The following is a 27,887-nucleotide window of genomic DNA, read 5'->3' as shown; positions in this document are numbered from 1 at the left end:
TCTATATATGCTTATAGAAATATGGCACATTTCTCGCCCCCTCTCCCTCTGAAAGCTGACCAACATCTTGGACTATAGCCAGGATTGAGGATATGGTACCATCTGTAAGAGATAAATAAATCAAAATATCATCAGTGGATAAGTATGTGCCATCTGCTGCCCCATCAGTTCAACTGGCAAAGGCCTCTGGAGAATTCCAAGGAAGAGTGTGCCAATATTCCTTTTGCCAGTACAAATGCCAAGAGGAAAAGGGAGAAAGTCAGCCTTAAGTGAATCCTGTTTTCCTTTTCTGTTTCCTTTTCTCATACTAGTGAATTAATTGGACAAGAAACGTGTTGATTTTTGCCCCTGTTAAACAAGCAGTCTATAATCAATTCCCATTTACAACATTTAAAATCTGGAATAGTTTCCATATCTATTCCAACCTTCTCCACCCCAAAAGCTCGTCTCACTCCATTAGATCAAAGCTTGGCAGACTAGCCAGTTGTTCGTTGTTAACATGTGTGTGCCAATTGAAGAGCATTCTAACCAAGAACATACCAGGACTTTTGCCCAAGGTCCTCTAGTTCCAGTCCCATCCCAAAGCACACCATGCAATCATTGGCTTTTCATACCACATTTGACTTCACACAAGCCCTTCTCTGGGTTATGAAGCCATAAGGGTTGAGTTTCCTCTGAAGGAATGATAGAGCCACTGACCTAGTTATACCATTTGACCCAGTGATCCCAATACTGAACATATGTTCCAGAGAGGTCAAAGACAGAAAATTCCTATATATGCCATTATATTCCCAGTATCACTTTTTGTGATAGAAAAAATTGGAAATAAAGTATGTTCTCATCAGAATGTGAATTCTAAAACATTATGGTATATAAATAGGTAATGGAATATTTACTGTAAGAAATGGGGAATGTGAGTAATTTAGAGAAATGTAGGAAAATTCATTTGAACACCTACAAAGCAAACTAACCAGAAACACAAAAATAATATATTCAATCAATATGATAATGTAAAAACAAACCATATTAAAAGGCAGAAACCTAAACAGAATGATTGCAATGACCAGTTTTGGTCCCAGAAAACAAATGATGTAGCACATTTCCTCCTAGGAGAAAGGTGAGGGACTATGTGGGTTTAATGTCACATACGTTGTCAGATATGATTCTTTTGTTGGTTTTGCTTCACCATTTTTTTTTGTTAACAGTGGAGAAGAGAGGTAATCTAGGAAATTACTGTGGCATAAAAAACAAAAGATACCAAAACAAACATATCAAAAATAATGGATCCATTCATATTTTACTGACTTTATTAGGAGTTACTTAGAGCTTACCAACCACACTTATGCCCATGATAAATAGCAGAGTTGACAAGAATGAATGTAATCTATCTTTTTCTTTGACTTCTCTTTTTCATTTTTTTTGATAAGTTAGACTCACAGATTTAAAAAAAATTTAAATGGTATTCTATGTTTTTCAATTATATGTAAAGACAATTTTTAATTATTTTCTCCCTCCCTCTCCTCCCCCTCCCCAAGACAGCAAGCAGTCTGATATTGATTTTGCATGTTCAATAATGTAAAACATATTCATAGATTAATAGATGAGAAAATTGAGGCTCAGAAAGGGCACATGACTCACTTAAGGTTACATAACTAGGTAGTGGCAGAGAAGGAATAAAATCTAGGTCTTCCAAGTCCAGATACAGTATTTTTGCTACCATAAAATGGGCTAGAGACATGTCTAATATCAGCACTCTCTTAGTTTAGGTTTGATTTTGGGATGAAATGATACACCTGCAAGTTATTGAACAGTTAACAAAAGGAGGTTTACTTTGCCCTAGCACAGTAAATACATACATACATACATATACACATACATATATATACTATATATATACTCTGTGTGTGTGTGTGTGTGTGTGTGTGTGTGTGTGTGTGTGTGTGTGTGTGAAGGATCTAATGGTACTTAGCTTCTCTGGAAATGGCTTCCCACTTGTTTCTATATGAAAAAGCATCTGGTCAGCAAGATATGGTATTGTGATTAAATGTGGTCTTCAGAAACCCACCAAACTGATGGGACTCTGAATTCATTTGGATGAAACTTTTTATGCCCTCACATGACCAGGAAGCTATCAGGGAATGAGGTCATGAAGCCACTTTGTCTCCTTTTAGGGAAAACTAATCCTTGTGGTAGGAGGGAAGGAGGAGATGTGGGCCCAAGCTGTATTGTGGGAGAGATGGAGGAGGTAAGGGCCTAAACCATATCATGGGAAAATGCTGGTATATATTAGTCCTATCACACCATGACATCTTCCTAGAGGAAGGAGCAAGCAGAAGGTGAAAGTGACATTGGACTCCTGCAAATTTCAGAGACATAGTGGAGATTCTATAGTTCAAAGCCCTCAAGATAGATGGGAAAAGTGAGGTTTTCAGAGAAAAGTATATTGTCCAAAGTTATATAGCTACTTAGTGACTGTCAAAGCCTGAACTGAGACAGTGATTCCCAGCTCAATCCATTTTCCATGATCCCATGCTGCCTTTACAAACAGGCTGTTGTTGTCTGCTTTACATTTGTTCTCCATTCCTTATTTTTATCGTAAGGGTCCTTGGCGGCCTCAGAAACTCCAGGAGATGGTAGAATCCTGTGGAGTTCCATTCCTGCCCAGCTATAGCATCTGGGAAAAACCTTCAGGTTCCCTGCTAGGTAGGCAAGCCATCAATTTCTGGGCTGTCATAATGGTCTGTGTGAAGGCTGACTAATTAAAATGCTATAAAGTGCTCAGCAAGGAACTATCTTAGTGCTTTTACAAATTTCTTAGGTACAACTAGCAAAGCCAAGTTTGTTGTGATTAGTTTCCTCATTCTGTCTTCCTATTAACACACATATGCCTTCTCTCTTTCATCCCCACCACAACCATCACCCCAAAGACACATATCTGTTTCCTGATTGGAGGATGAGACCTGAAGCTATAAACCTTAGAGTAAGATTCCTGGAATCTGTCATGCCTGGTAAAAGTGGATTGGAGGATAACATGACCCCTTCTGGGTTGTATTCCTGGAAGCCTCATTTCTGCAAAGTGAATGTGCCAGAAACACTTCCCCTTGGTAATAATATTGATGTGTCCACTGACAAGCCCCATCTAAAAACTGTTGCACAGAGCGGGATTTGCATTGCCCTGCCCCTGACTTAGTACAGTTAGACATAGCACAACAAGGAAGGGCCAATAGGTAAGAAAGAAGTCTTTTGCATTCATGTTGTCATCTTTGCTAAGAATAAGTTAACTCTATAGAATAATGTTTGCTGGAGGGGAAATGGCATTTAGTTTTCTAAACAAAAGAGCAGGAGTTTTGGAAGGAATTCAATGTAATATGTTTGCTATCCTATGGGGAGAATCAGATCCAATAGGGGAATGTAGATTTGGGAGCCAGGAAAATACCCTGAAATGTGACCCTAATTATATGACTCTGTAATTCTTGGGCTTAGAGAGGAGTGCTCACTAGGAGTTATCCTGTGACTGTGTCTTTTACAATGGTTGGACTGTGTATGAACCTGCAGTGTGGTGATGTCATCAAGTGAAGACGGGTCTATAAGATAGGGTTATCAAATAGATTGGAGTAAACACAGATATGGTGGCAGGGTGGATGGAAAGACAAGCTATGGGTTGTAGGGAGAAAGAAGATTGCCGTGTGCACATAGTGCCCTTGAAATCAGTGATGTACTGGCAGATGTTTTCCAAGCAGATCTCTGAGAGAGAGCACTGTGAACATTTTCTCCACTTTCTTAAGTCTAGAAGCCAACCAAGCAATAAATCAAACCCTGATTTGTAGTGTTTGCCAATTTCTGAGGTGTAAATCCTCACCCTAAAAACTGAACAACTGAAGCCAGTTGGAGCTGGCTTCGACACACTAGTGACTGAAACTCAGTGTTGTACCTGGACTATGAGATCTCTGTTTCCAAGGTGAAGGTCATTGGCTTGTTTTACTTTTCTTTAGGAAGTGCCAAGAAAGACATTCCAAAAGGCAGATGGCAATGCATTCTAAGTGTCCATCACTAGGACTGTGAGGTATGAAGTGGCTTTACATTCTCAACATTCTGGGGAGTCAGAGAGACTGAAGAGGAATTAGATTCTTGGTTATAGGAGATTGTATCCCTTTGTATATGAGTACAGAGACTATTTTACTGATTGATTCCTTTCCTTGTTATTTATATTGTTTTATGTATTAATTAAATACCTTTGGTTTTGGACATGTATATCTTGGGTATGGCCTAGCAAAAGGGGGCTTTGGGCTATTGGTTTAATAGCTATGATGTAAAAATAGGCACACTGTAGGTGGGAGGAGCTAAGATGGGTCACTCCCTACAAGTTATTGAACTCCAACTTCCATCTTTGTAAGAGCTCTTCGCTCCCAAATAGTCTTTTCATCGCACGTTAAGGTCTTTGAGGATATGTCACAGTTGGACACTATTCAGCCTGCAGATCGTCTTCCAACTGGGGGTGTTCTAAATGGATGATTGAATACTCTTGGTACCTGTTCTTTGACTATCTGCACAGACTCTGACTCTGGATCCTCTGGCTGAAAGGGAGAATGTAGTTACAGAACCGTAGACTATCACGCTCTTAAGTGATTCCACAACCCAGCTTATACCTAAGCAGAAGTTTTCTCTGCAACATCCCTGAGAAGTTTACTCGCTGATATTGTTTATCTAGCTTCCATTTAAAGACCTCCATGGGGCACCTATTCTTTCTCAAAAGAGGGAGGTTATTCCGCTTTTGTGTAGCTCTCATTGTTAGGAAGTTTTTTATCTTATGCAATAGGGGTTTGGTGCAGACTCCTATTATACTTGCATTACACCAAAGTGTGCCTTTTGTCACTTCCACAGGTTGTTTTTCTTTATACCCACTGAAGCCACACAAAGCAAGTCTGATCCCTTCTCTCAGTGAAAGCTCTTTAAGTATTTGAAGATAGATATGTCCTTTCCTGAGTTTTCACTTCTTGCCTATAAATATTACCAGTTACTTTAATCAATTTTGGTATGGTGTGTTTTCATGTTCCCTCAAAGTTCAGATCATCTTTCTCTAGATATACCTTAGTAGGTGAATGCTCTTCTGAATGTAACAGGCTTTAGGGTTAAGGTCCCTTTTCACTTGGGAGAGTAATAAAACTCCATGGAAGGTAGCCTGCATATGGAAAGTAAAATGCTAGTGGTAGGGGTGGGTGATGAGGTAGGGAGCTGAAGGGAGTCCTTCAGTCTCTGGAAATCCTCACACACTGGAAAAGGGAAGTAGGCACAGGGGAACAACAAGGTGTACATTGACAGAGGGATTCAAATTGTGATTTATACAGTCCTATGAAAAGCAGCCCCTTTCCCTTTTTGTCTTGGGGCTGGTTCAAGACTACTCCAAGGGACTTATATTTTCTAGTCTGTTTTTTTAAAAAAATTTGATTCAGGTTATTAATTTCTCTCTGTTAATACTCCTGTAAATCAGCTTTGAGCTGGCTGAGGAATATGATTGAAGGGTCATCATCATCTCCTAAGGAGGATCATCACTGTGGTACAGGGGTGGGGAACCTGTGGCCTCAAATCCCTGAGGATTTGTTCTGTAAAACTTGGACTCAGTCAGAGGGCCACACTTGAGGGCCTAGAGGGTCACATGTGGCCTCAAGGGTGTTAGTTCCCCACCCCTGCTCTGGTACTTCTCTCACGCAGTGCCCATGCTAGGTGCTGGACTTATCCTCTATTCTTCTCGGACTGCCCTCCTCCCTCCAGTTAGCCATTCTTTCAGACACAACAAGGGTTAGTAGACTCTAACTGATTTACATAATAATGAGAATAAGTCATGTGGAGGGAAAGAACAGAGGAAGAGGGGAGAAGAATATTCTGAAAGCACATGCAGGCAATGCAGGATGTTGTCAACTGCAACACAGAAGTGGCAGCCCTAAGTCCTTCTTCTCCTGGAGAGAGATAATGGCATTTGCTTCCTTCTCCATCTCAGAAACCTGGCAGAGGGCATTATCTATAAGAGGCAGGGGGGCTGGACTATCAGCAAACACGCTCATCATCCACAGCTCATCATAGTCTCTTTGAAGGGAAGAGCTTGAAGAAGGAGGATGCCTAAGTGCCAGGCATTTCCTCACATGGTACCAAGATGGAGGATGCCACACAAATTCTGAAATTACTTCCTCCCTCTTCTCTTTCTAATAGTCACTCACATCCACACCAGTTATTTACCTTATATGTGGAAACTATCTTCTATATGATTATTATTAGCTTCTACCAAAAGACCAATTTATCTAAAATTTACATTCAGAGGACCAAGAGACAAGGTTAATCTCTCCCACCCACATCTTCCCTAACCCAGATTACACTAAAATATCATATTTATAATTAAATGCAATATTCCAGATATTCTGTGACCAAGATAGAGTCTCAGAAATAGGAAACTGATGAATCACATTTTCCCTCCCAACATTTGAAAGAGTATCTGATCAGGTACATTAATATTGTCAATAGAGGCTGAGCTAAAAGCACAAGGCTTCCCTGTTCCCCCAGAAGGTGTTGTCCTATCAGTTGTGTGATGTTGGGGAAGTTATTTTACTTTTCTGAGCTTTCACTTTTTCATTTGTAAAATAAGGTTGTATAAGATGAACTCTAGCATCTAACATCTCTAACACTTGGTATATCCATCAGTTGTCAGAGGATTGGGGAATACAAGGATGAATGAGGCAGTGGATAGTTTTTCTCTGTTTCAATTTTCTTTGTTTTCTCATCTGAACTCCCATGTCCACTATCTAACCCATGTCCCTTAAGTGTATGAGTCCACTAAATGGATTAGAACAGCTGTCAAATGCCAAAGAGAGGTCAGGAGGGAAAAAGGTTTTTGAAAATGTTGTTAAATTGGATGAAAACCTAAAGGAATAACTAAAAAAAATTTTATAAATATAAATTATTTTAAATGTAAGTAGTTATCAAGAAAATTTATTGACTTTATTGATATTTAATGTTTAATAAAACATTTATTAAGATAAAAAAACCTATAAAATATATCTCCCACAAATGATCATATATGTGTGTGTATACACACACATATACACACACACACACACACACACACACACACACACACACTAAATGTGGGCTTTTGAGTACATAGAACAATGAGATTATTATTTTACCAGATCTGGACACTGTAGTTCTATGAATGTAGCCTAAGACAATATTAACTTTTTTTTGTCGGCCACCTCATACTATTTTTTTGGTGAGGCAATCAGGATTAAGGGACTTGCCCAGGGTCACACAGCTAGTAAGTGTCAAGTGTCTGAGGTCACATTTGAACTCAAGTCCTCCTGACTCCAAGGCTAGAGCTGTATCCACTGCGCCACCTAGCTGTCCCAGCCACCTCATACTATTGACTGATACTAAATCTGCTGTCAACTAAAAATCTTGTCTTTGTTTTTAATGTGGCACACTAGGCCAGATCTCTCCTGTATTTGTCCATTTCTTTTTTTTTAGGCCAGATGTAAGGCTTTACCTTTATCGTTATTAAATCTCACCTTGTTCATCAACGTTTTGGCTTATTGTTCCAACCTATCCAAATTTGTTTTCTTTAATCTGTCATCTAATATGTTACAATTCTTCTCAACATTGTATTATCCACAGATTTAGTAAGAATTCCATCTATATGTCTAAGTCATTGATAAAATAAAGAGTTGTAAATAGCAAAGGACAAAGTCCTGAACACACCACCAGCAACCTTCTTCTGGGTTGACATTGAGCCATTAATTAGTTTTTGGGTATTCTCTGAGTACAGTCATTAAACCAGCTATATTCACTTGACTGCACTGTTATTCAGTCTACATTTTCCCATCTTGTCTATAAGGATGTTATAAGAGACGTTGTCAAATACCTCGCTGAAATCAAGCTATACTATGTCTACAACATTTATTTAATTTACCATTTCCGGAATGCTATTGTAAAAAGTAAATGAAATTAGTCTGGCATGAATATCTTTGTAGACCCATCCTGACTCTTAATTATCACCATTATCTTTTCTAAGTTTTCATAACCCACCTGTTCAATCTGTTGTTGAATCATGCTGAGGACTGACATCAAGTTCAGTAGTTGATGGTTTCTGGAATCCACCTTTTCTCTTGTTATGAAAATTGAAAGAGTGCTTGCCCATCTTCATCTTCTGGTACCTCTGTTGTCCTTGATGATTCATCTAAGATCAGTACCAGAGGTTTGGGGGCCATCTCCAGTTGTCCTGATCTATATCTCACCACTGGACCCAGATGGCTCCAGAGAGGAAAGTGAGACTGATACCTTTGCACAGCCCTCCCTCACTGAAATCCAATTCACTTGCCTGTCATGGCATTACCTCCCTGATGTCATGCTCCTCTTTGAGAATGAAGGACAAACAACAGCAACAACAGAGGTTTGGGAATCACACCTGCTAATTGTTTTTAGTACCTTTGACAGTGAATAAGATAGAGTGGAAAGAGTACATAGGTTCAAATCGTGATATTAGCTATGTAACTGTAGGGGAGTCACTAAGAACCTCTTTGGACCTTAGTTTCTTCATTTGTAACCTGAAGATAAAAATGCTTGTAGTGTAGTGTTGTTTTAAGTATCAAATGGGATAACGTATGTAAAGTGCTTTGCAGATTTTAAAGCACTCTATAAACATGAGTTATTTCTACTTTGGTATAATTTATCTTGGCCTGGAAACCTGAACTCAATTATAAGCTCTCATTTCCTCTCTCATCTTTTCATTTACTTTGAAGATGAAAGCTCTAAAAGGGATTCACCTTTCTTTTAACAATATTTGGTTATTTGTTATTCCTTTGCTTTATAGTCCTGATAACTGGTCTTCTCTCTTTCTTACAAATGGCATTCCTTTTCCCATTGCTAGGCCTTTTCACTGGCTGTGCTCTATGCCTAGAACATACTTTCTCCTCTTTGCTGCCTTATTGAACCCCTCACTTCCTGGGCCATCACCAAATGTTTTGACCAGTGAAGTTTGGATTCAGTCAAAGGGCCACACTTGAGCATCTAAAGGGCCACATGCGGTGTCAGAGCCACAGGTTCCCCATCCCTGGTCTTGACCTTTGTCTTGCCATTGGACTCTGATGACTCTGGAGGAGAGAGTGAGGCTGATGACTTTGCACAGTTCTGCCTCACTTAAATCCAATTCAAGTGCAAGCCAAGACATCACCGTAGTCATGTTATTGGTCCTCTTCAAGGACAAAGGACAAACAGCAACGAGAAGCATCACCTTTTTACAGGAAGCCTTTCCTGACTCCCCCCAATGACCCTGCATTTTGTATTAAACTATTTGGCATTTACTTTGTATTTATTCTTTATACACTTACATATTGTTTCCCCTGATAGAATGTAAGCTCCTTGAGAAAAGAGATGTTTCATTTTTTTGTCTTTGTATCCCCAGCACCTAGCATATTATCTAGCACATAGTAGGTCCTTGATAAGTGCTGGTTGATAGATATATTTTTTTAAATTTTAAGATATTCTTTTCTGGAACATAAGTGGCACAGTGGGCTGGACATGTAGTTAAGAGGACCTGAGTCCAAATCTGGCTTCAAAACATATTATCCAAGTGACCCTGGGCAAGACATTTAATTTATGTCTTCCTCAGTTTCCTCAGATGTAAGATGGGAATAATGATAAGAGCACCTACCTTCCAGGGTTGTTGTGAGGATCAAATGAAAAAATGATTGTAAAGCACTTAGCACATGTTTTACCTTTCCCTCCTTCCTCTCTTCTATTCCTTCCTTCCTTCCTTCCTTCCTTCCTTCCTTCCTTCCTCCCTCTCTCATCTTTTCATTTACTTTGAAGTTGAAAGCTCCAAAAAGGATTCAGTTTTCTTTTTAACAATATGTAATTATTATTTTGTTGTTTTTGTTCAGTTATTTTTTAGCTGTGTCTGGCTTTTAGTGGCTCTATTTTGGGGTTTTCTCTATTAAAAAAAACAGACTACTGCCAAATAATTTTGATGATGTCTACTTTATAATCTAGTTTGACATCTGGAAGTACTATTCTCCATCATCTCTATCCCTTTAAATTATTTTATTTAACATTCTAGATCTTTCGTTTCTCCACTTGAATTTTGTTATTATTTTATCAAATTGTATAAAGTATTCCTTTAATAGTTTACATTAAAAGCACAAATTAACTTTGGTAATACAGCCGTTTTCATTATATTGGCATGGCTCATCCATGAGTAATGAATATTCCTCCAGTTATTAGGTTGTCCTTTCTTTCTTTTAATTTTAATTAATTTATTTTTAGTTTTCAACATTCACTTCTATAAGCTTTCGAGTTTTAAATTTTCTCTCCCTCCCTCCCTCCCAAGATGGTGTGCAATCTGATATAGGCTCTACATGTACATTCCTATTAAACATATTTTCACATTAATCATGTTGGAAAGAAGAATTAGAACCAATAGGAGGAACCACAAGAAAAACAAAACAAAACAGAAGAGAAAAAAAAGAGCAAATAGTATGCTTCAATCTCCATTCAAACTGCATAGTTCTTTCTCCCAATGTGGATAGCATTTTCTATCATGAGACTTTTGGAGATGTTGTGGATCCTTGCATTGCTGAGAAGAGCTAAGTCTACCAAAGTTAGTCATTGCACAACATTGCTGTTACTGTGTACAATGTTCTTCTGGTTCTGCTCACTTCTCTAAGCATCAGTCCATACAAGTCTTTCCAGCTTTTTCTGAAGTCCACTCGTTCATCATTTCGTAAAGCACAATAGTATTCCATTACATTCGTATACCACAACTTGTTCAGCCATTCCTCAATTGATGGGCATCCACTAAATTTCCAATTCTTTGCCACCACAAAAAGAGCTGCTATAAATATTTTTGTATATGTGAGTTCTTTTCCCATTTGTATGATCTCTTTGGGATACAGCCCTAGAAGTGCTATTGCTGGGTCAAAGGGTATGCACATTTTTATAGACCTTTGGATATAGTTCCAAATTGCTTTCCAAAATGATATGATCAGTTCACAACTCCACCAACAATACATTAATATTCCAATTTTTCCACATCTCCTCCAACATTTATCATTTTCCTATTTTGTCATGTTAGCCAATCTAATAGGTGTGATGTGGTACCTCAGACTTGTTTTGATTTACATTTCTCTAATCAATAGTGATTTAGAGAATTTTCTTGTATGACTATAGATAGCTTCAATTTCTTCATCCGAAAACTGCCTGTTCATATCCTTTGACCATTTATCAGTTGGGGAATGACTTGTATTTTTATCAATTTAACTTAGTTCTCTATATATTTTAGAAATGAGTCCCTTATCAGAGACACTGGTTGTAAAAATTCTTTCCCAGTTTTCCACTTCCCTCCTAATCTTGGTTGCATTGGCTTTGTTTGTGCAAAAACTTTTCAATTTAATGTAACCAAAATTATCCATTTTGTATTTCATAATGTTCTCGATCTCTTGTTTGGTCATAAATTCTTCCCTCCTCCATACATTTGACAGGTAAACTATTCCTTGCTCTCCCAGTTTGCTTATAGTATCAGCCTTAATAGCTAAATCATGAACCTATTTTGACTTTATTTTGGTATGTGGTATAAGATTTTGGTTTATGCCTAGTTTCTGCCATACTTTTTTGTAGTTTTCCCAGCGATTTTTGTCAAATAGTGAGTTCTTATCCCAGAAGCTGGGGCCTTCAGGTTTATCAAACAGTAGATTGCTATAATCATTGACTACTGTGTCTTGCATACCTAACCTATTCCACTTATCCACCACTCTATTTCTTAGCCATTACCAAGTAGTTTTGATGATTGCTGTTTTATAATACAATTTAAAGTCTGGAACAGCTAGGCTACCTTCCCTGGCATTTCTTTTCATTAGTTCCCTTGATATTCTGGACCTTTTGTTCTTCCAAATGAATCTTCTTGTTATTTTTTCTAGTGCTATAAAATAATTTTTGGTAGTTTGAGTGGTATGGCAGTGAATAACTAAATTAACTTAGGTAGAATTATTATTTTTATTATATTAGCTTGGCCTACCCATGAGCAACTGATGTTTTCCCAATTATTTAGATCTGACTTTATTTGTGGGAGAAGTGTTTTGTAATTGCGTTCATGTAGTTCCTGGGTTTGTTTCAGCAGGTAGACTCCTAGATATTTTATAATGTCTACAGTAGCTTTAAATGAAATTTCTCTTTCTATCTCTTGCTGTTGGGCTTTGTTGGTAATATATAGAAATTTTGATGATTTATGTGGGTTTATTTTATATCTTGCAACTTTGCTAATGTGATTTATTATTTCAAGTAGTTTTTTACTTGATTCTCTAGAATTCTCTAAGTATATCATCATATCATCTGCAAAGAGTAATAGCTTTGTTTTGGTCTTTGCCTATTATACTACCTTCGACTTCTTTTTCTTCTCTTATTACTAAAGCTAACATTTCTAGTATCATATTGAGCAGCAGTGGTGATAATAGACATCCTTGTTTCACCCCTGACCTTATTGGAAATGCTTCTAGCTTATCCCCGTTACATATAATGCTTGCTGAAGGGCTTAGGTTGATGCTACTTATCATTTTAAGGAAGACACCGTTTATTCCTTTGCTCTCTAGTGTTTTTAATAGGAATGAGTGTTGTATTTTGTCAAAAGTTTTTTTCTGCATCTATTGAGATATCATGTGGTTTCTGTTAGTTTTGTTGTTAATATCAATTATGCTGATAGTTTTCCTGATATTGAACCAGCCCTGAATTCCTGGTATAAATCCTACCTGATTGTAGTGTATTATTCTTGTGATAAGTTGCTGTAATCTATTTGCAAATATTTTATTTAAAATTTTTGCAGCTATATTCATTAGGAAAATTGGTCTATAATTTTCTTTTTCTGTTTTGACTCTTCCCAGTTTAGGTATCAGCACCATATTTTATCATAAAAAGAATTCAGTAAGACTCCTTCTTCACCTATTTTTCCAAATAGTCTATATAGTATTGGAATTGATTGTTCTTTAAATCTTTGCTAGCATTCACTTGTAAATCCATCTGGTCCTGGAGATTTTTTTCCTAGGGAGTTCATTGATGGCTTGTTCAATTTCTTTTTCTGAGATGGGATTATTTAGGTATTTTCTTCCTCTTCTGTTAATCTGGGCAATTTATATTTTTGTAAATATTCATCCATTTCACTAAGATTGTCAAATTTATTGGCATACAGTGGGAAAAATAGTTCCTAATTATTGTTTAAATTTCCTTTTCATTGGTGGTGGATTCACCCTTTTCATTTTTCATACTGGTAATTTCATTTTCTTCTCTTTTTTAAATTAAATTAATCAAAGGTATATCTATTTTGTTGGGTTTTTTTTCATGAAACTAGCTCTTACTTTTATTTATTAATCCAACAGCTTTCTTAATTTCAATTTTATTAATCTCTCCTTTGGTTTTCAGTATTTCTAATGTGGTATTTAATTAGGGATTTTTAATTTGTTCTTTTTCTAGTTTTTTTTTTTAGTTGTATGCCCAATTCATTGATCTCCTCTTTCTCTATTTTATTCATGTAGGCATTTAGAGATATAAAACTTCCCCCAAGAACTGCTTTTTCTGCATCCCATAAGTTTTGGTATGTTGTCTTATTATTGTCATTCTCTTGAATGAAGTTATTTATTGTTTCTACGATTTGTTGTTTGACCCATTAATTCTTCAGGATTAGATTATTTAGTTTCCAGTTAATTTTTAGTCTATCTTTTCATGGCCCTTTATTACATATAATTTTTATTGCATCACGATCTGAAAAGGATGCATTTAGTATTTCTGCCCTTCTGCATTGGATTGTGAGGTTTTTATGCCCTAGTACATGGTCAGTTTTTGTGTAAGTGCCATGTACTGCTGAGAAAAAAAGTATATTCCTTTCTATCCCCCTTCAATTTTCTCCAGATGTCTACCATATCTAACTTTTCTAAAATTCTGTTCACCTCCTTAACTTCTTTCTTGTTTATTTTGTGGTTAGATTTATCAGGTTCAGAAAGGGGGAGGTTCAGGTCCCCCACTAGTATAGTTTCACTTCTATTTCTTCCTGTAATTCCCTGAACTTCTCCTCTAAGAATTTGGATGCTATACCACTTGATACATACACACACACACACACACACACACACACACACACACACACATATATACATATATATATATATATATATGTATTTAGTAATGATATTACTTCATTGTCTGTGGTGCCTTTTAACAGGATATAGTTTCCTTCCTTATCTCTTTTAATGAGATCTATTTTTGCCTTTGCTTTGCCTGAGATCAAGATTGCTACTTCTGCTTTTTTTTGTTACTTCAGCTGAAGCATAATATCTTCTACTCCAGCCTTTACCTTTACCCTGTGTATATTCCTCTGTTTCAAATGTGTTTCTTGTAAACAGCATGTTGTAGGATTATGGTTTTTAATCCATTCTCCTATCTGTTTCCATTTTATGGGAGAGTTCATCCCATTCACATTCACAGTTATGATTTTTATCTGTGTCTTTCTCTCCATCCTATTCCCCTGTGTGTCAGGTTTTGCCGTCCTGCCAGCATATAGAGCAAGTGAGTGAAGGAATGCTGAGAAAGCATTATTACAGATTAGTAACATTAATAGTTAACATTTTTATGGTGCTTACTATGTGCCAGGCATGGTGCTAAGTGCTTTACAATTATTTTCTCATTTGGTCCTCACAACAATACTAGGGGGTAGGAGTTATTATTATCCTCATTTTACATTTGAGGAAACTGGCAAACAGAGATAAAATGACTTGCCCCGAGTTACACAGCTAGTAGGTGTTCAAGGTAGTATTTGAACTCAGGTCTTCCTGACTCCATGCCACTACTCTGTTCACCACCTAGCTGCCTTCTCTGCTGTTAGTTCGATGGATTGCTACCTTGCTAGGGTTCTTGGCATTGTGGATGGTTTAGACAGCTGCAATTGCTTTACCTCTTGTAAATAATTCTTTTTTTGTGGTGGTTTGAGAGGTGTGAGGATCAGAGAAAATGTCTAGTCCTCCTTGTTGATAACAAAAGTCAAAAGTCTTGCTTTCACTTTTTCTTTATGTCCCTAGTACTTAGCACACAGTTTCTGGCACATAATAAGTACTTAATAATGTGTTGATTGATTGGTGAAAGGAAAGACCAGAATACTATAATGAAAAGGCCTTTGAATATAGACTCAAGGCACTTGGATTTGAGTTCAAACTCTGTTGTTAACTCATTTTGTAACCTCAAACAAGTCTCTTAACTTGAGGGGATTAGTACAGAAAGTTAATTGTGGAACTAAGTGAACCACGCTGGCTCCATCTTGTGACTCAATTCTGGAGCTAGCTGGGTTCCTTTTCTATTCAATTATGGGTCTAGTCCAGTTTCTGTCTTGTGAGAAAATTGTATTCAGTTGTGGAGATTGGGAGAAAACCTTATTGCATTGTTTTACTTAGTCTTGTGTGGCTGGGAAGCTGGACCACCTCTACTTGCTGTTTAGAGACCTTTAACTAAGGAGCTACATTATATTGACCCAGTTAGATCCGTAGACTGATGCAAGGAGTTTTCTTACCATTATTATGTCTTATCTGTAAACTGGTTCCATAATGATCAATCAGTTACTTTTTCAATGTTCTTTTGATTAAATATAGACATTTGGAGGGAATGGGATACCTCTTTTTCTGAATTCAGGGAATTGCACCTGTGCACTCTCCCCCTCCCAGTTTGTAAAGTCCTTAATCTTTCCTCCAGTTAGAAATCAGATTACCCAACTTTGTGTCTTGATTAATTGTTTTCTTTTAATGAATATGTCTTATTTGATTAATTGTTTTTAATGCATAAAAATCTGTCTCCCTCTGTATTTGGGGTTCCAGTGCCAAAGCTGAGGAAGGTGACCGGTCCTGATTTGTTATTTAATTGGTGTGCATTGCTTAATAAATTGATAATGCTTGGAAACTTGAACCTTTGTTTCCTCAGTCATTTCGTCATTCACTTGCCACGAACCTCTTTGATGTTCATTTTCCCCATTTGTAAAAATAAAGGGGATACCTAAAGCAGTGGTCTCTGAGGTGAGGTCTGGGCTGTAACTTGACTGTAAGAGCTGTGATCAACCAGTAGGAGGGTAGGAAGATGGTTCTCATCCCATCTTCCCCACAACAGCCAACCATGGAACTTACCTCCAACATAACCCCACGGGCCCTTCACTTATTACTTCCCTATTTCTTTGCCTCCTGCAGTTGTTCAGACTCCCAGTCTTTCCCTTTCTGAGGTGAGTGTGACACCTTCAAGGCAGTCATAACCTATTCCTATGGCAGCTGTTGTACAGGTGCCACTGGGAAAAAAAATCATCTCCCATCTTCCTCAATACCTATCAGGGGAAAAATTAATCAAAAGGGTCAAAAAATTTAGAAACCACTGGACTGGACAATTTCTAAGGTTTCTTCCAATTCTATGACCCTTAGTTTCTATAGATCATTCAATCAACAAACATTTATTAAGCACCTACTGTGTATCAGGCACTGGTATTCAAAGACAAAAAATGAAATGGCCCCTGCTCTCACAGAGCTTTTACAATTCTATAGGTAGAACTTTTGGGGCAGAAAAAATTAAATAGATATTTGAACAAAGATTAAGACAAATTTACCGCAGTTCTACTATTTGCTACTGCTCAGCCAGGACTGTATACCTGTCTTCTTTTTGTTTCTATGTCTGGAATAGGGGTGGACTAGGAGGCATTAGGACTGAATGATGAGTGGTCCAGTATATGTGTTCTCTTACTGTACTCCCCAAACAAAATATAAAAATTTTAAATATTATTCAATTCAAGACATTTATTTAGTAGTTGCTATGGTTAAGACCTTGTCCTAGGCATTGGTTATATAAAGATGAAAATCAGTACCCTTAAGGAACTTAAGGCCTAGCAGAAAGGAATAAGGCATACACACAAATAACTCTAATGCAAGTTAGCCTATGATTAAATCTGTAGGAAAGTTCAAATGGTGTAGCATGAGAGATTTGAGGAGGAAGGGATCATTTCTAGCTGGGGGGCGTATCAAGGAAGGCTTTATGGAAGATGTAGCATCTGAAGGGAACCTTGAAAGAAAAGAAAGATTTTGACAGGTAGAGATATAGGGAAATCCATTCTAGGCATGAGAATAATGTATGCAAATGAATAAATGGGAGGGGACAGGAAGATATTAGGGGCATGGAAAGTTCAATTTGAGGAGAGTAGAATATGTGAATAATATAAAATAAATCTGAGAACTGGGGGCAAAATTGTGGAAGGTTAACCATTCTTTTATACTAACCAAGCTTCTTTTTCTCCTTCCTTTGGACAGGTAATCAGAAGTTGACTTATACCTTCCATTTTTTTAGCCTTATTTTTTATGATTATTGACCTCCCTGACTTTCCTTGTTACTGTCTTCTGTTTGTCTTTTTTTTTAATGCCATTTGGGCTTTCCTCTTTCTCTTTCAGGGCAGTGGTATAGTGGATAGAACACCGGACTTGCAGTCCAGAAGACTTATCTTCATGAGTTCAAATCTGGCCTCAGACACTTATTAGTTGTATGACCCTGGGCAAGTCATTTAACCCTGTTTGTCCTTATTTGTAAAATGAGTTGGAGAAAGAAATAACAAAAAATAGAAAAAATACTCTTTCTACCAAGAAAACTCCAAAAGAAAGTCAGACATGTCTGAAAAATGACTCAACAAGACTTTCTCTTCCATTCTTTTTTTTTCTTGCTCTTTTCCAATGAGTGATGATAAACATATGAAGTAAAAGATAGAATTAAGAATAAAAGAAACAAAATGATTCAAATTTCCATTTGAAAAACTATCTTTGGTGGAAGTATATTACTCAATTATACTAGATTCAGTGTCTTTTCATTTCATTGGTGAACTCCTCATGGATTAGGACTGTGTAGTTTTTGCTTTGATTTTGTATTGCTACTAATACAGGATCATCCAGCAGCACATAAACGTGTTGGGGGCAGGAAGTGTCTCCTTTTTGTCCCCAGTGCTTTGTACGTGTGACATTGTGAGTAGTTTTCATACATGCTTATTGCTTGCATGCTTGAGCTACAGCAGAATTGTCACTCATTAAATGTGTTTTAATAAGTTTAAATCATGCAAGGAAGTGAGATTGAAAGATGAGAAACAGCATGTAATAGTGGAAAGAACACTGAGTTTAAAGTCAGGGAACGTGAGTTCCAATCTTGGCTTTGTTCTTTGCTTGTATGTTCTTGGCCAAGTCTCTTCACCTTTCTAGGCTTCAGTTTCCTCATCTGTTAAATGAATAGGTTGGGCAGCAAGGATTTGTTCTGTAAAACTTGGACTCGGTCGAAAGGCTGCATCCAAGGACCTAGAAGGCCACATCTGGCTTCAAGGCTGCAGGTTCCCCACCCCTGATTAGGGTGAGGTATAGAGTTTGACCTTAATTGCATCAAAAATACATTCATATCTTATAGGAATAACAATTCTACCTCCCAAACAATAATTGCTGCAATTAGTGCATGAAGAAATGTTTGTTTGTAGGTATCTGTGAGTGAGATACTTCTTACAGATTTCCTGGAAAATGCAGGTTTCTAAGCATGTAGAAAGATAAGAGATAGGATAAGGAGCTTTAGAGCAGCATAGAGAATTGGTAGGAGCAAAAATGGGCTGGGTTTGTAGGAATAAATTATTTACTCACTCAACAAACTATTATTTAGTGCCTCTTTTATGTCTTGTGCTAGCACAATTATACACAAGACCAACTCCCTGATTTCAGTAATAGTTCATATTTATATAGTGCCTTAAGTTTTGCTAAGTATTTTCCATCCATTGCATCATTTGATACCTATAACAACCCCATGAAGTAGGTGATATTATTTATTTTTTGGGGGGGTTTCTGAAATCAATCAAATATTTATTAATTATCTGTGCAGTGTTAGGATCTAGAAATATAAGAAGAAAAGAGAAAGGCCCCCCCCCCCGCAATGAGCTTACATTCTATCTGGGAGACAGTATGTAGTTATATACAAAACTGACCCACGATGATAACATGGATAGATGTTATTATTTCCAGAGAAAATTGAAGTTTAGAGATATCAAATGACTTGTTCAGGGTGGCCTGGTGATTAAGGACCTGAAGTAAGATTCAGACTGAGGCCATCTTGATATCACAGCTGGCATTCTGCCACTAATGCAGGCTGCCTTCAAAGGCTCTACAGCCTAGTAGGAGAAGATGACATCTATGGATTAAAAAAAAAACCCAAGTACATAAGTACAGAAGAGTCCACATTGCTGTGAGATCAAATGAAGGAGGAGTTGCTTCCACCTGGGGGAAACAGGAAAGATTTCATAGAAGAAGTAGCATTTGAGCAGTCTCCTGAAAGGCTGGTAGAACATCAATTGGTAAAGATAGGGTGGGAGGTCTCATTCACTTTATAGGGAAGAGTGCTAATAAAGACAAGAGAAATAAAGGCATGAGAAAGCCCTGAATTCGTTCAGGGGACAAAGAGGAGTCCAGCTAGATGGCTCAGTGGATAGAGTGCTGGACTTGGAGTCAGGAAGATCTGAGTTCAAATCTGGGTTCAGATACTTAGTAGCTGTGTGATCCTGGGCAAATCACTTTTCCTCTGACTCAGTTTCCTCATCTATAAAATGGGGCTAATAGTACCACCTACTTCTCAGAGCACTTAGTACTAAAGCACTTAGTACAGTGCCTGGCACATAGTGAGCACTATATAAATGTTAGCTATTATTATTAGTTATTATTATAAGGCATAGAGTAATGTGAAGAGGAGTGTGAGATAAAAGTTGGAAGGTTAGATTTGAGCCAGATTGGGAAAGGTTTTGAATGCCAGACCAAACCCCTTCCTTACACAGGACATTTAGGCTAGAGAAAGCAGAATGTATTACAAGGGGATGGTAATTAAAAGAACTTATCTAAGTTAAAGATCAAAATCACAGTCTGGACTGACCATGGTCCCTTGAGACCAGGGGATAAACGGTAGTGAGAAAAGACAAAAACTTGGAACTGTCTTTTATGATTCTAAAATCAATCTTTTTTTCTTTTCAAAGGTGAAACATGCCGGAGTTTTATTGACCTGGCTCCAGCGTCAGAGAAAGGTAAGAGGTTTCTGAGTTCCTCTTTTCAAAAGTAGCTCTTTGGTCCTCTGTTGGGAGAATACTTCCCAAGTTACTGTGTGTATGTGTGTGTGTGTGTACACAGTACATATATATACACATATACTTACACACACATATACATACCTTATTGTTTCACCCCCAAATAACTGTCACTTCTCAGAGGACCTGTCAGAATAGTTAACATCACACTCCCCCATTTCCATGAGCTCTTGGTTCCGATTAGCCTCATTATACCAACCCAGCACAGCCTTGTTGTATATCTTGGTATTTCTGACCTTTATCTTTGTGTCTAAAACTTCAGGAATAATTGGCATGGCTAGTTACCTTGTTGAAAGGCAGACAAAGATAAAGGGGGTTTGTCACTGTTTGGTCATCTGTAACATTCACATTTCAAAGTCACTGTCTCCAGTTGAAAGTTAGTCATGCAACTTGGCCTTGTTGAGAAAGGAAGGCAGCAAGTGAGATTGAAATGGCGAGAGTAGACCTGAGTTCAGAATGAGTGACAGATGTGTGGTTTCAAGTGCATTAGTTTATAGCTTCTTTGTATTCAATGAGGTAATTTTCTAAGCTAAGGAATTAAGGATGGGTCATTGTTGAAGAGACCTTTAGGTGATAAGCGTGGTTGAAATATTTCACTCCCCAGTCTCAATTTGTTTGTGTTTCTCACCCTCTTTGATTTCTAGATTTGGAATTTGAGACTCTTAGAACTGGATCATAGGGATTTGAGACTCTTAGAACTGGATCATGTTAGATCACAGGTATATTTCACCAGACTCCTTATTTTACAGATGAGGAAACCCAGAAGGGGTTAAGTGACTTGTCCAAGTCCTTCCAGCAGCTAGTATTTGGCAGACTCAGGAGGGATCCAACCCAGGTTCTTTGACTCCAAATCTAGCACTCTTTTTTTTTTTTTTTTGCTTTTTGGTGAGGCTATCAGGGCTAAGTTACTTGCCTAGGGTCACACAGCTAATAAGTATCATGTGTCTGAGGCTGGATTTGAACTCAGGTTCTCTTGACTCCAGGGTGGGTGCTCTATCCACTGCTTGGCTGCCCCTTAATCTAGCACTCTTTCCACAGGTTGCCCTCTATTCATTTAATTCAAGTCTATGACATAAGTGTTTTATCATGGCACTAAGGGATGCATAAAAGCAAAAAGGAAACGGTTTCTGTCCTCCAGGAGCTTACATTTTACTGGGGGTTGGGGCAGGGAACATGTATACAGTTTAATACAAAATATATCCAAAGTAAAGATAAATGATTTCAAGGGTTTGGGGGGAGAGAACCAGTATCTGAAGGACCAGGAGAGGAGGCATTTAGGCTAAGCCTTGAAGATTTCAAGAGGTGGAGGTGAGAAAGGAGAACATTCCAACCAGTCACTCAACAAGCCTTTATTAAGCACCAATATGTACCATGTACTTATGCTGCCTTCTAGGGACACAAAGGACTCCCCTCATCCCTGAAGTAATCTCTCACTTCAAGGAGCTTATATTACAGACATGGTGATGGGGGGGGGCAGGGCAGCCTGTGCAAAGTCATGGAGGTGAGAGAGAGAATGGTATGTGTGGGAAATAGCAAGTAGGGTGATTTGGCTGCAATGGAGAGTGTATGAGGGTGAGTAATGGGAAATGGATCTAGAAAGCTAGGCTGGGCCCAGAATGTTAAGGACTTCAAATGCCATGTAGCTCATATTTTATCCTAGAGGCCATGAGGAGTCAGTGATATACACGGTCAGATCTGGGTTGTAGGAGTATCAATGTGGCAACAGTTTGGAAAATGGATGGGAAACTGGCCTTGTTGCCATTCTCTATGTACAACATTACATTTCCTGCCTCCACATCTTTGCATGGGCTGTACCTCACACTCAGAATACATCCTTCCTCATGTGTCTTGGAATCTCTAGTTCCCTTTCGGGATCATCATTTTAAGTTCTACTTCCTTCAAGAAGCCTTTCCTGATTTCCCCAGTTGTTAGTGAGATTCTCCTTTGTTATCACCCAACTACTATGTTTTGGATTTGTGTTTATCCTGGTTGTATTATTCTTACATGTGAATATATTGTACATTCCTGCTACAAGTACCTACTTCTGTCTTCTGCCTTTGTATGCCCAGCATGTAGCACAGTGCTTGGCACATGGTAAGCACTTAGCAAATGGTTGGGTGAGAGGGGAGACCAATTAGGAGGTTATTGCAATAGACCAGGCAAGAAGTGCTGAGGACATGACCTAGGGTGGTATACAGTGTTGAGTGGAGAGAAGTAGAAAGGACTCATTTATTCAACAAACACTTAGCAGTCTATCTACTCTGTACAGAGAAATATGTCAGGCTCTAGGAGATGATACAAAGTTTCGGTAACAGATAGTCCGCTGACATTGTGAGACATAGACACAGATAATTATTGATACAAAGTATTACTCATTCATACATTCAACAAACGTTTATGAAGCATATGTGCAGAGCACTATGCTAGCTGTTGTCCTTCAGTCATTTTTCAGTCACGTCCTACTCTTCATGACCCCATTTAGGATATTTTTGGCAGAGATACTGGAGTGGTTTGCTATTTCCTTCTGCCACTCATTTTACAGATGGGGAAACTGAGGCAAACAGGTTTAAGTGATTTGCCCAGGGTTACACAGCTAGTCAGTGTCTGAGGCTGGATTTGAACTTAGGAAGAGGAGTCTTTATGGTTCCCAACCCATCGCTCTATCCACTGTACCACCTACCTACTCCTATTGTTAGGTCCTTAGGGAGCTATATTTAGGCAATGCCATCCTTATCTACCTGGAGTTCTCACTTTAGTTTGGGTGTAAGACGAAACACAGATAACTACTACTCAGTTATATGTTAAGGGCATTCATTAAAGGATTGTAAAACTAAATGTTAATTGAAGATCAAGGGGAAAGGTCACCAACTAGTGGTTCAGGGGATCCTAAAGGAAGTTTTGTGGAGGCAATAGCATTCTTATTGGGCCTTCAGAATGTAAAGAGGGGGAGGTAGGGTGGCCAAGGAATAGAGAAGACCATGACTGATGGCATGGGCAGTATGAGAATACACAGCATTTTCAGGATGCAGAAAGTAGTTAAATTTCATTGGAGTAAATAGAGTGTGTGGAGGGAAGTAATATGAGAGGCTGGAAAGGTAGTGTAGTTCCAGATTTTGGAAGGCCTTAAATACCAGGCAAAGGAGTTTAAATTTTACTTAGTAGGTGATGGAGAGCCACTGAAGATTTGGGAGCAGAGGAATGGTGTGACAGATCCATAGACATACTCAGGAAACATTCTGGCAGCATTATGATGGATGGCTTGGAGTGGGAAGCTGTTGAAGTAGTCCAGGTAGGTGATGAGCATCTGTGCCAGAGTGGTAGCCATGGGAATAGGGAAGAGAGAAGGGATATGCTAGAGCCTGGAAAGGTACAATCAACAGGGCTTACCAACTGATTGGATGTGAAAACCGAGGGAGAAGACAGCTTGTAAGAGAACATGGAGGTTTCAAAAATGGGAGACAGAGTGATTGGTGGTGCCACAGACAGTTGTTAGAAGGAGGAGCAAGTTTAACAATGATAAGATCAACTTTGGACTTGCTGCGTCTTAAGTGCCAGTGTGACCTTAACATCAACCACTTCTCTCTGTTCACTTTATAAAGTGGCTGCCTTCTCTGAGGCTCATGTGAAGCCGAGGGCCTCTCGGGTCTGCCCCTTATCTCCAGGGCTCTCAAGAGACCTGAATTTTAGAACTCATGCTCTCTGAAAAGACTTGAGCTAAGAGAAGGGTTTAAGAAGCCTATGGCTTGTAGGTTCCAGAGCCTTGCTGTCTTCTCTCAGCTGCTCTAGATAGAGTCTGTCAGTGCTCGTTCAAATCTGGCAGAAAAATATGTGCTTTTTGTACATGTATCTGCCCTCAGAAGTAGGAACCTTCCATTCCTATCCCCTGCCAAGAAAAAGAAAAAAAAGGAATCCTGAGAAAGTGAAGGAGTTTCTCTATAGATATTTTCCAGGCCTTGTGATTTGACTTTTAGGACTTAACAATAATGCCTAAATCCTTTAAGCTGTGGATTTAAAACTGTTCATAGGGAATTTTATCTAGCTAAGATAGATTTGAGTGAATTTTGGAGCTTTTCACTAATTTGCTCAGTGACACAGAAGAAATGCTTTATTATTCATGATAATGACAACTGATATATGCTGCTTTAAGATTTGGAAAGCACTTTAATTAGCTTATCTCCCTTGATCTTCTCAGCAAACAACTCTGTTGGGTAAATGTTACAGATGTAATTATGTCCTTTTTACAGATGCGGAAACATCAACCTATCAACAAGCAGTTATTAAGTGCTAACTCTGTGCTAAGCACTGGGATACAAAATAGAGCAAAAACCTGAGAAGGCCACATGTGGCCTTGAGGCTGCAGATTCCCTCCCCTCCCCAGTCTAGGGTCACTTAGCCAACATATAAAGAAGGATTTGCTCCCAGAGTTTCCTGACTTCAGGTCCAAGGCTCTGTCCATTACATCAGGTTGCCTTTTATTACCATTTGCCTCAGTTTCTCTGTCAAATAGAAATGAGACCTAGCCTAAGGGAACGAAGGTTTCAGGCACCTGTGCTCCCTCCTCCATGATCATTAGATCCCACCCACCATAGCCAAACATCTGCTGAGCCCAGAAGATGTGCAGCAGATGTGAGATACCTGATGCTTATTGTTCATCACGGATGTTAAGCTGGAAGGGATCTAGAGACCATATAGTTCAGCTCCCTCATTACACAGAGGGGAAACTGAGGTCTGGAGAGGTGAAATGATTTGGCCAAGGCTATGCAACTGTCATGTTGTCAGTGTCAGGCATGTGTATCTCTGCATATGGTAACCTCAGGATCAGGTGATCATTTTCTGATCAAAATTCAGGTAGAACTATGGAAAAACAAATACTTTTGAGGTTTCTGGGAGTAGGCACAGGTAGTACAGTAGAATACAGTCCTTAGAGTGTGGACAGTGGATTCTTAACTGCTCTGATTGTCTCTGGTTCTCATGAAGTCCGTGTCCTACCTAGAAGCAAATATAATTTTAATTCCTCAAGCATTCATCATGCATCTGCTATATGTCAGGAACTTTTCTAGGCACAGGGGGACACAAAGAAAAATACAAAACCATTCTTACTCTCAGGAAATTTACATTCTACTTGGGGAAACAATATGTACATAGATTATATACAGAATATATAAAGCAAACTTACAAATCTTTCATGGGGGTGAGGAGGGATATGAACAACTGAGGGGATCAGGAAAAGTGTCATGTAAGAAGGGGCACCTACATTGTCCATTAAAGTAATCTAGACTGAGGCGAAGAGGGAGGACTTTCCAGGCATAGGTGAGACAGCCCGTGCAAAGGCATGGGCGTGGAAGATGGGATGTCATATATGGGAAACAAAAAGTTCTCAAATATGACTGGAATGTAAAGTTTATGAAGGGGAGTAATGTGCAATCAGTCAGGAAAGATAGGTTGGAGCCAGATTGTGAAAGGTTTTAAATGCCAAACAGAGAGCTTTGTAGTATGAGAACAAATTGGAGTCTGTTTAACTGACTATACTAGTTAGTTCCACCTGTCTCCATTAAGACAAGGAAGACGTGAGTGGAGGGTGGGGGAGGGGTGAGTGCATGAGAGGGATGGTAAAAAGAAAGAGAGAGAGGGAGACAGCATATAAAAGCAGGTTAAGTCTCACACCAAGTATCTTGTCTTTGCCTGCTTGATGCAGGCTCTGGGAATGGAATTACGCCAAACAAACTTACAATAGATATATTTATATGTCATAATGTCAATTCATTTATATACATATATATGTGTGTGTATATATATATATATACATATACACACACACACACACACACACACACACACACACACACGCACACACCTCCCACTCAACAAATACATATACCTAGCAGAGTACCTTAGTAGGAGCTTAATAAATGCTTGTTGAATGAACATAAATGGAATGCCCACTCTCCACTGAATTCATCATCAGAAGGCTACTTTGTGAGCCTGCAAACAGAGTAAAGGGAGCTGAATAATCTTGAAGGAAATTTTATCCAGAGGATGGTACAGCCTAGAGACTGAGCCCCACCCTCCCACAGAAGGTACCTCTTTAGCAACCAGAATACTTGTATCCATTAGATGCAATATCTCTCTTTCCTTTTTCTAGATTCCATGAAGATCAGTACTCTAGTGGTAGAAAGTGGTAGGAGAGTACTGTAGTGGTAGAAGAGTGATAGGAGATGAGCAAGAGGGAAGAAGAGGAAATTAATGGTCAGCATGGAGCCATTCATTACCATTGTAAATATCCTCTTATTTCCCCAAAGGGATTTTAAAATTTGACTAATGCCCTCTGGCATACTCTCTAACTCCCATTCACAGATTTGTAGGTTGAGTTTCCCAGGGGTGGACTGAAGAGGAAGATATTGACCATTGTCAGATTCAAAGGATATCCCTATGGATCTTTACTCATATCACTATAGTTCATGAGTCCCAGTGAGTATTCTTATATTGACAGTCAGCCAGTGAACACACTCTTAAAGGCATTTACTGAGATGCCATAGGAAAAACAGTAGCTATAAGACATTCCTCTCATAAACTTGGGTGTACACTTTCCCAGAAATATATAGCATCTGAAGAGTGGGCTGAAATTTGTAGTACAGTGGTGGTGAAACACATGTGTGTATATACACACATATGTATATACATATGTGTGTATATACATACATATGTGTGTGTGTATATATATATATATATATATGTATGTTTGTGTGTCAAAGACAACTTATAACTCCTGGTAATACAGGACTTGGAAATCCTTTCTGTCATCATAGAATTCTCACGCAACTCTCCTTAGGTGCAGTATTTCTGCTCTTCTGGGTTCCCCAGGTCTGCTTCTCTCATAGGCAGCTCTCTTCTCTGCTGCCAGAAATCCTATTTCTCCCTCTAGTAACTGTCTCTCTGTATATCTATGACCACTTGGAGTATGTGTTTCTCCTCCCTCAACTGGGCCTTGAACTCTCTCCAACTGACTCTCTAGCTATTGAATCAGGTGCCTCTTTCTAAGTGATCAACTCTGCTTTAAAGCTGCTTGAGTTATAGGAAAAGGGTGGGAGAAAGAAATTTCCTCCCCCACCTTTCCCAACGACTTTTTTTCCCCACAACATTCTCCTGAGCTCACACTCCACCAAACTGTGCTCCTATCCGAAGGGCTTGGCTGCTTCTTCTTCTTCTTCTTCTTCTTCTTCTTTTAGGCAGTTGGGGTCACGCAGCTAGTGACTTGCCCAAGGTCACACAGCTAATGGTGTCAAGTGTTTGTCTGAGGTTGGATTTGAACTCAGGTCCTCCTGAATCCAGGGCCAGTGCTCTATCCACTGCACTAGCTGCCCCAGGGCTTGGCTTCTTAAAGCCTTAACAAGGGAATATCTGATTATGTGCTTGTCCAATGAAGTTGCTCTTTTTAATTCCATCAGAGAAAGGTGTTTTTGCATCCCAAACGAATCAGGGTAGAACCTCATACTTTAATGCTTTCGTTTACACCTTGTATTTACGTTCTGGGCTGCAGAATTGGTCAAAGATCAACTCCTCTATACTTGGATAATAGGAAAAATTGATCCTCCTAGGGGGAAAAGTTAAAGACCCCTTTGTTATATTACCTCAGACCTACTTCCCTTTCCCCTGTGCCTATTTTGGAAGCGTTCAAGTCATTTGGTAGACATCTCAGATGGCCACAATA

General features: G+C 38.7%; 1 protein-coding gene across 1 annotated transcript in view; it reads left to right on the top strand.

Annotated features, from left to right (window-relative positions):
- Positions 1-27,887, top strand: part of GSG1L (GSG1 like) — a 372,574-nt gene that overhangs the window by 59,331 nt on the left and 285,356 nt on the right. The window contains exon 2 of the mRNA XM_021006351.2: positions 20,072-20,119. Coding sequence (XP_020862010.1) covers positions 20,072-20,119 — 48 coding nt within the window. The remainder of the gene's footprint in view (positions 1-20,071; positions 20,120-27,887) is intronic.

The sequence above is a fragment of the Phascolarctos cinereus genome, unplaced genomic scaffold, assembly GCF_003287225.1.
Source record: "Phascolarctos cinereus isolate Bilbo 61053 unplaced genomic scaffold, phaCin_HiC Scaffold_4;HRSCAF=312, whole genome shotgun sequence".
Taxonomy (NCBI): Eukaryota; Metazoa; Chordata; class Mammalia; order Diprotodontia; family Phascolarctidae; genus Phascolarctos; species Phascolarctos cinereus.
The sequence above is the reverse complement of the archived record's forward strand: the minus strand, read 5'-3'. Positions and strand labels throughout refer to the sequence as shown.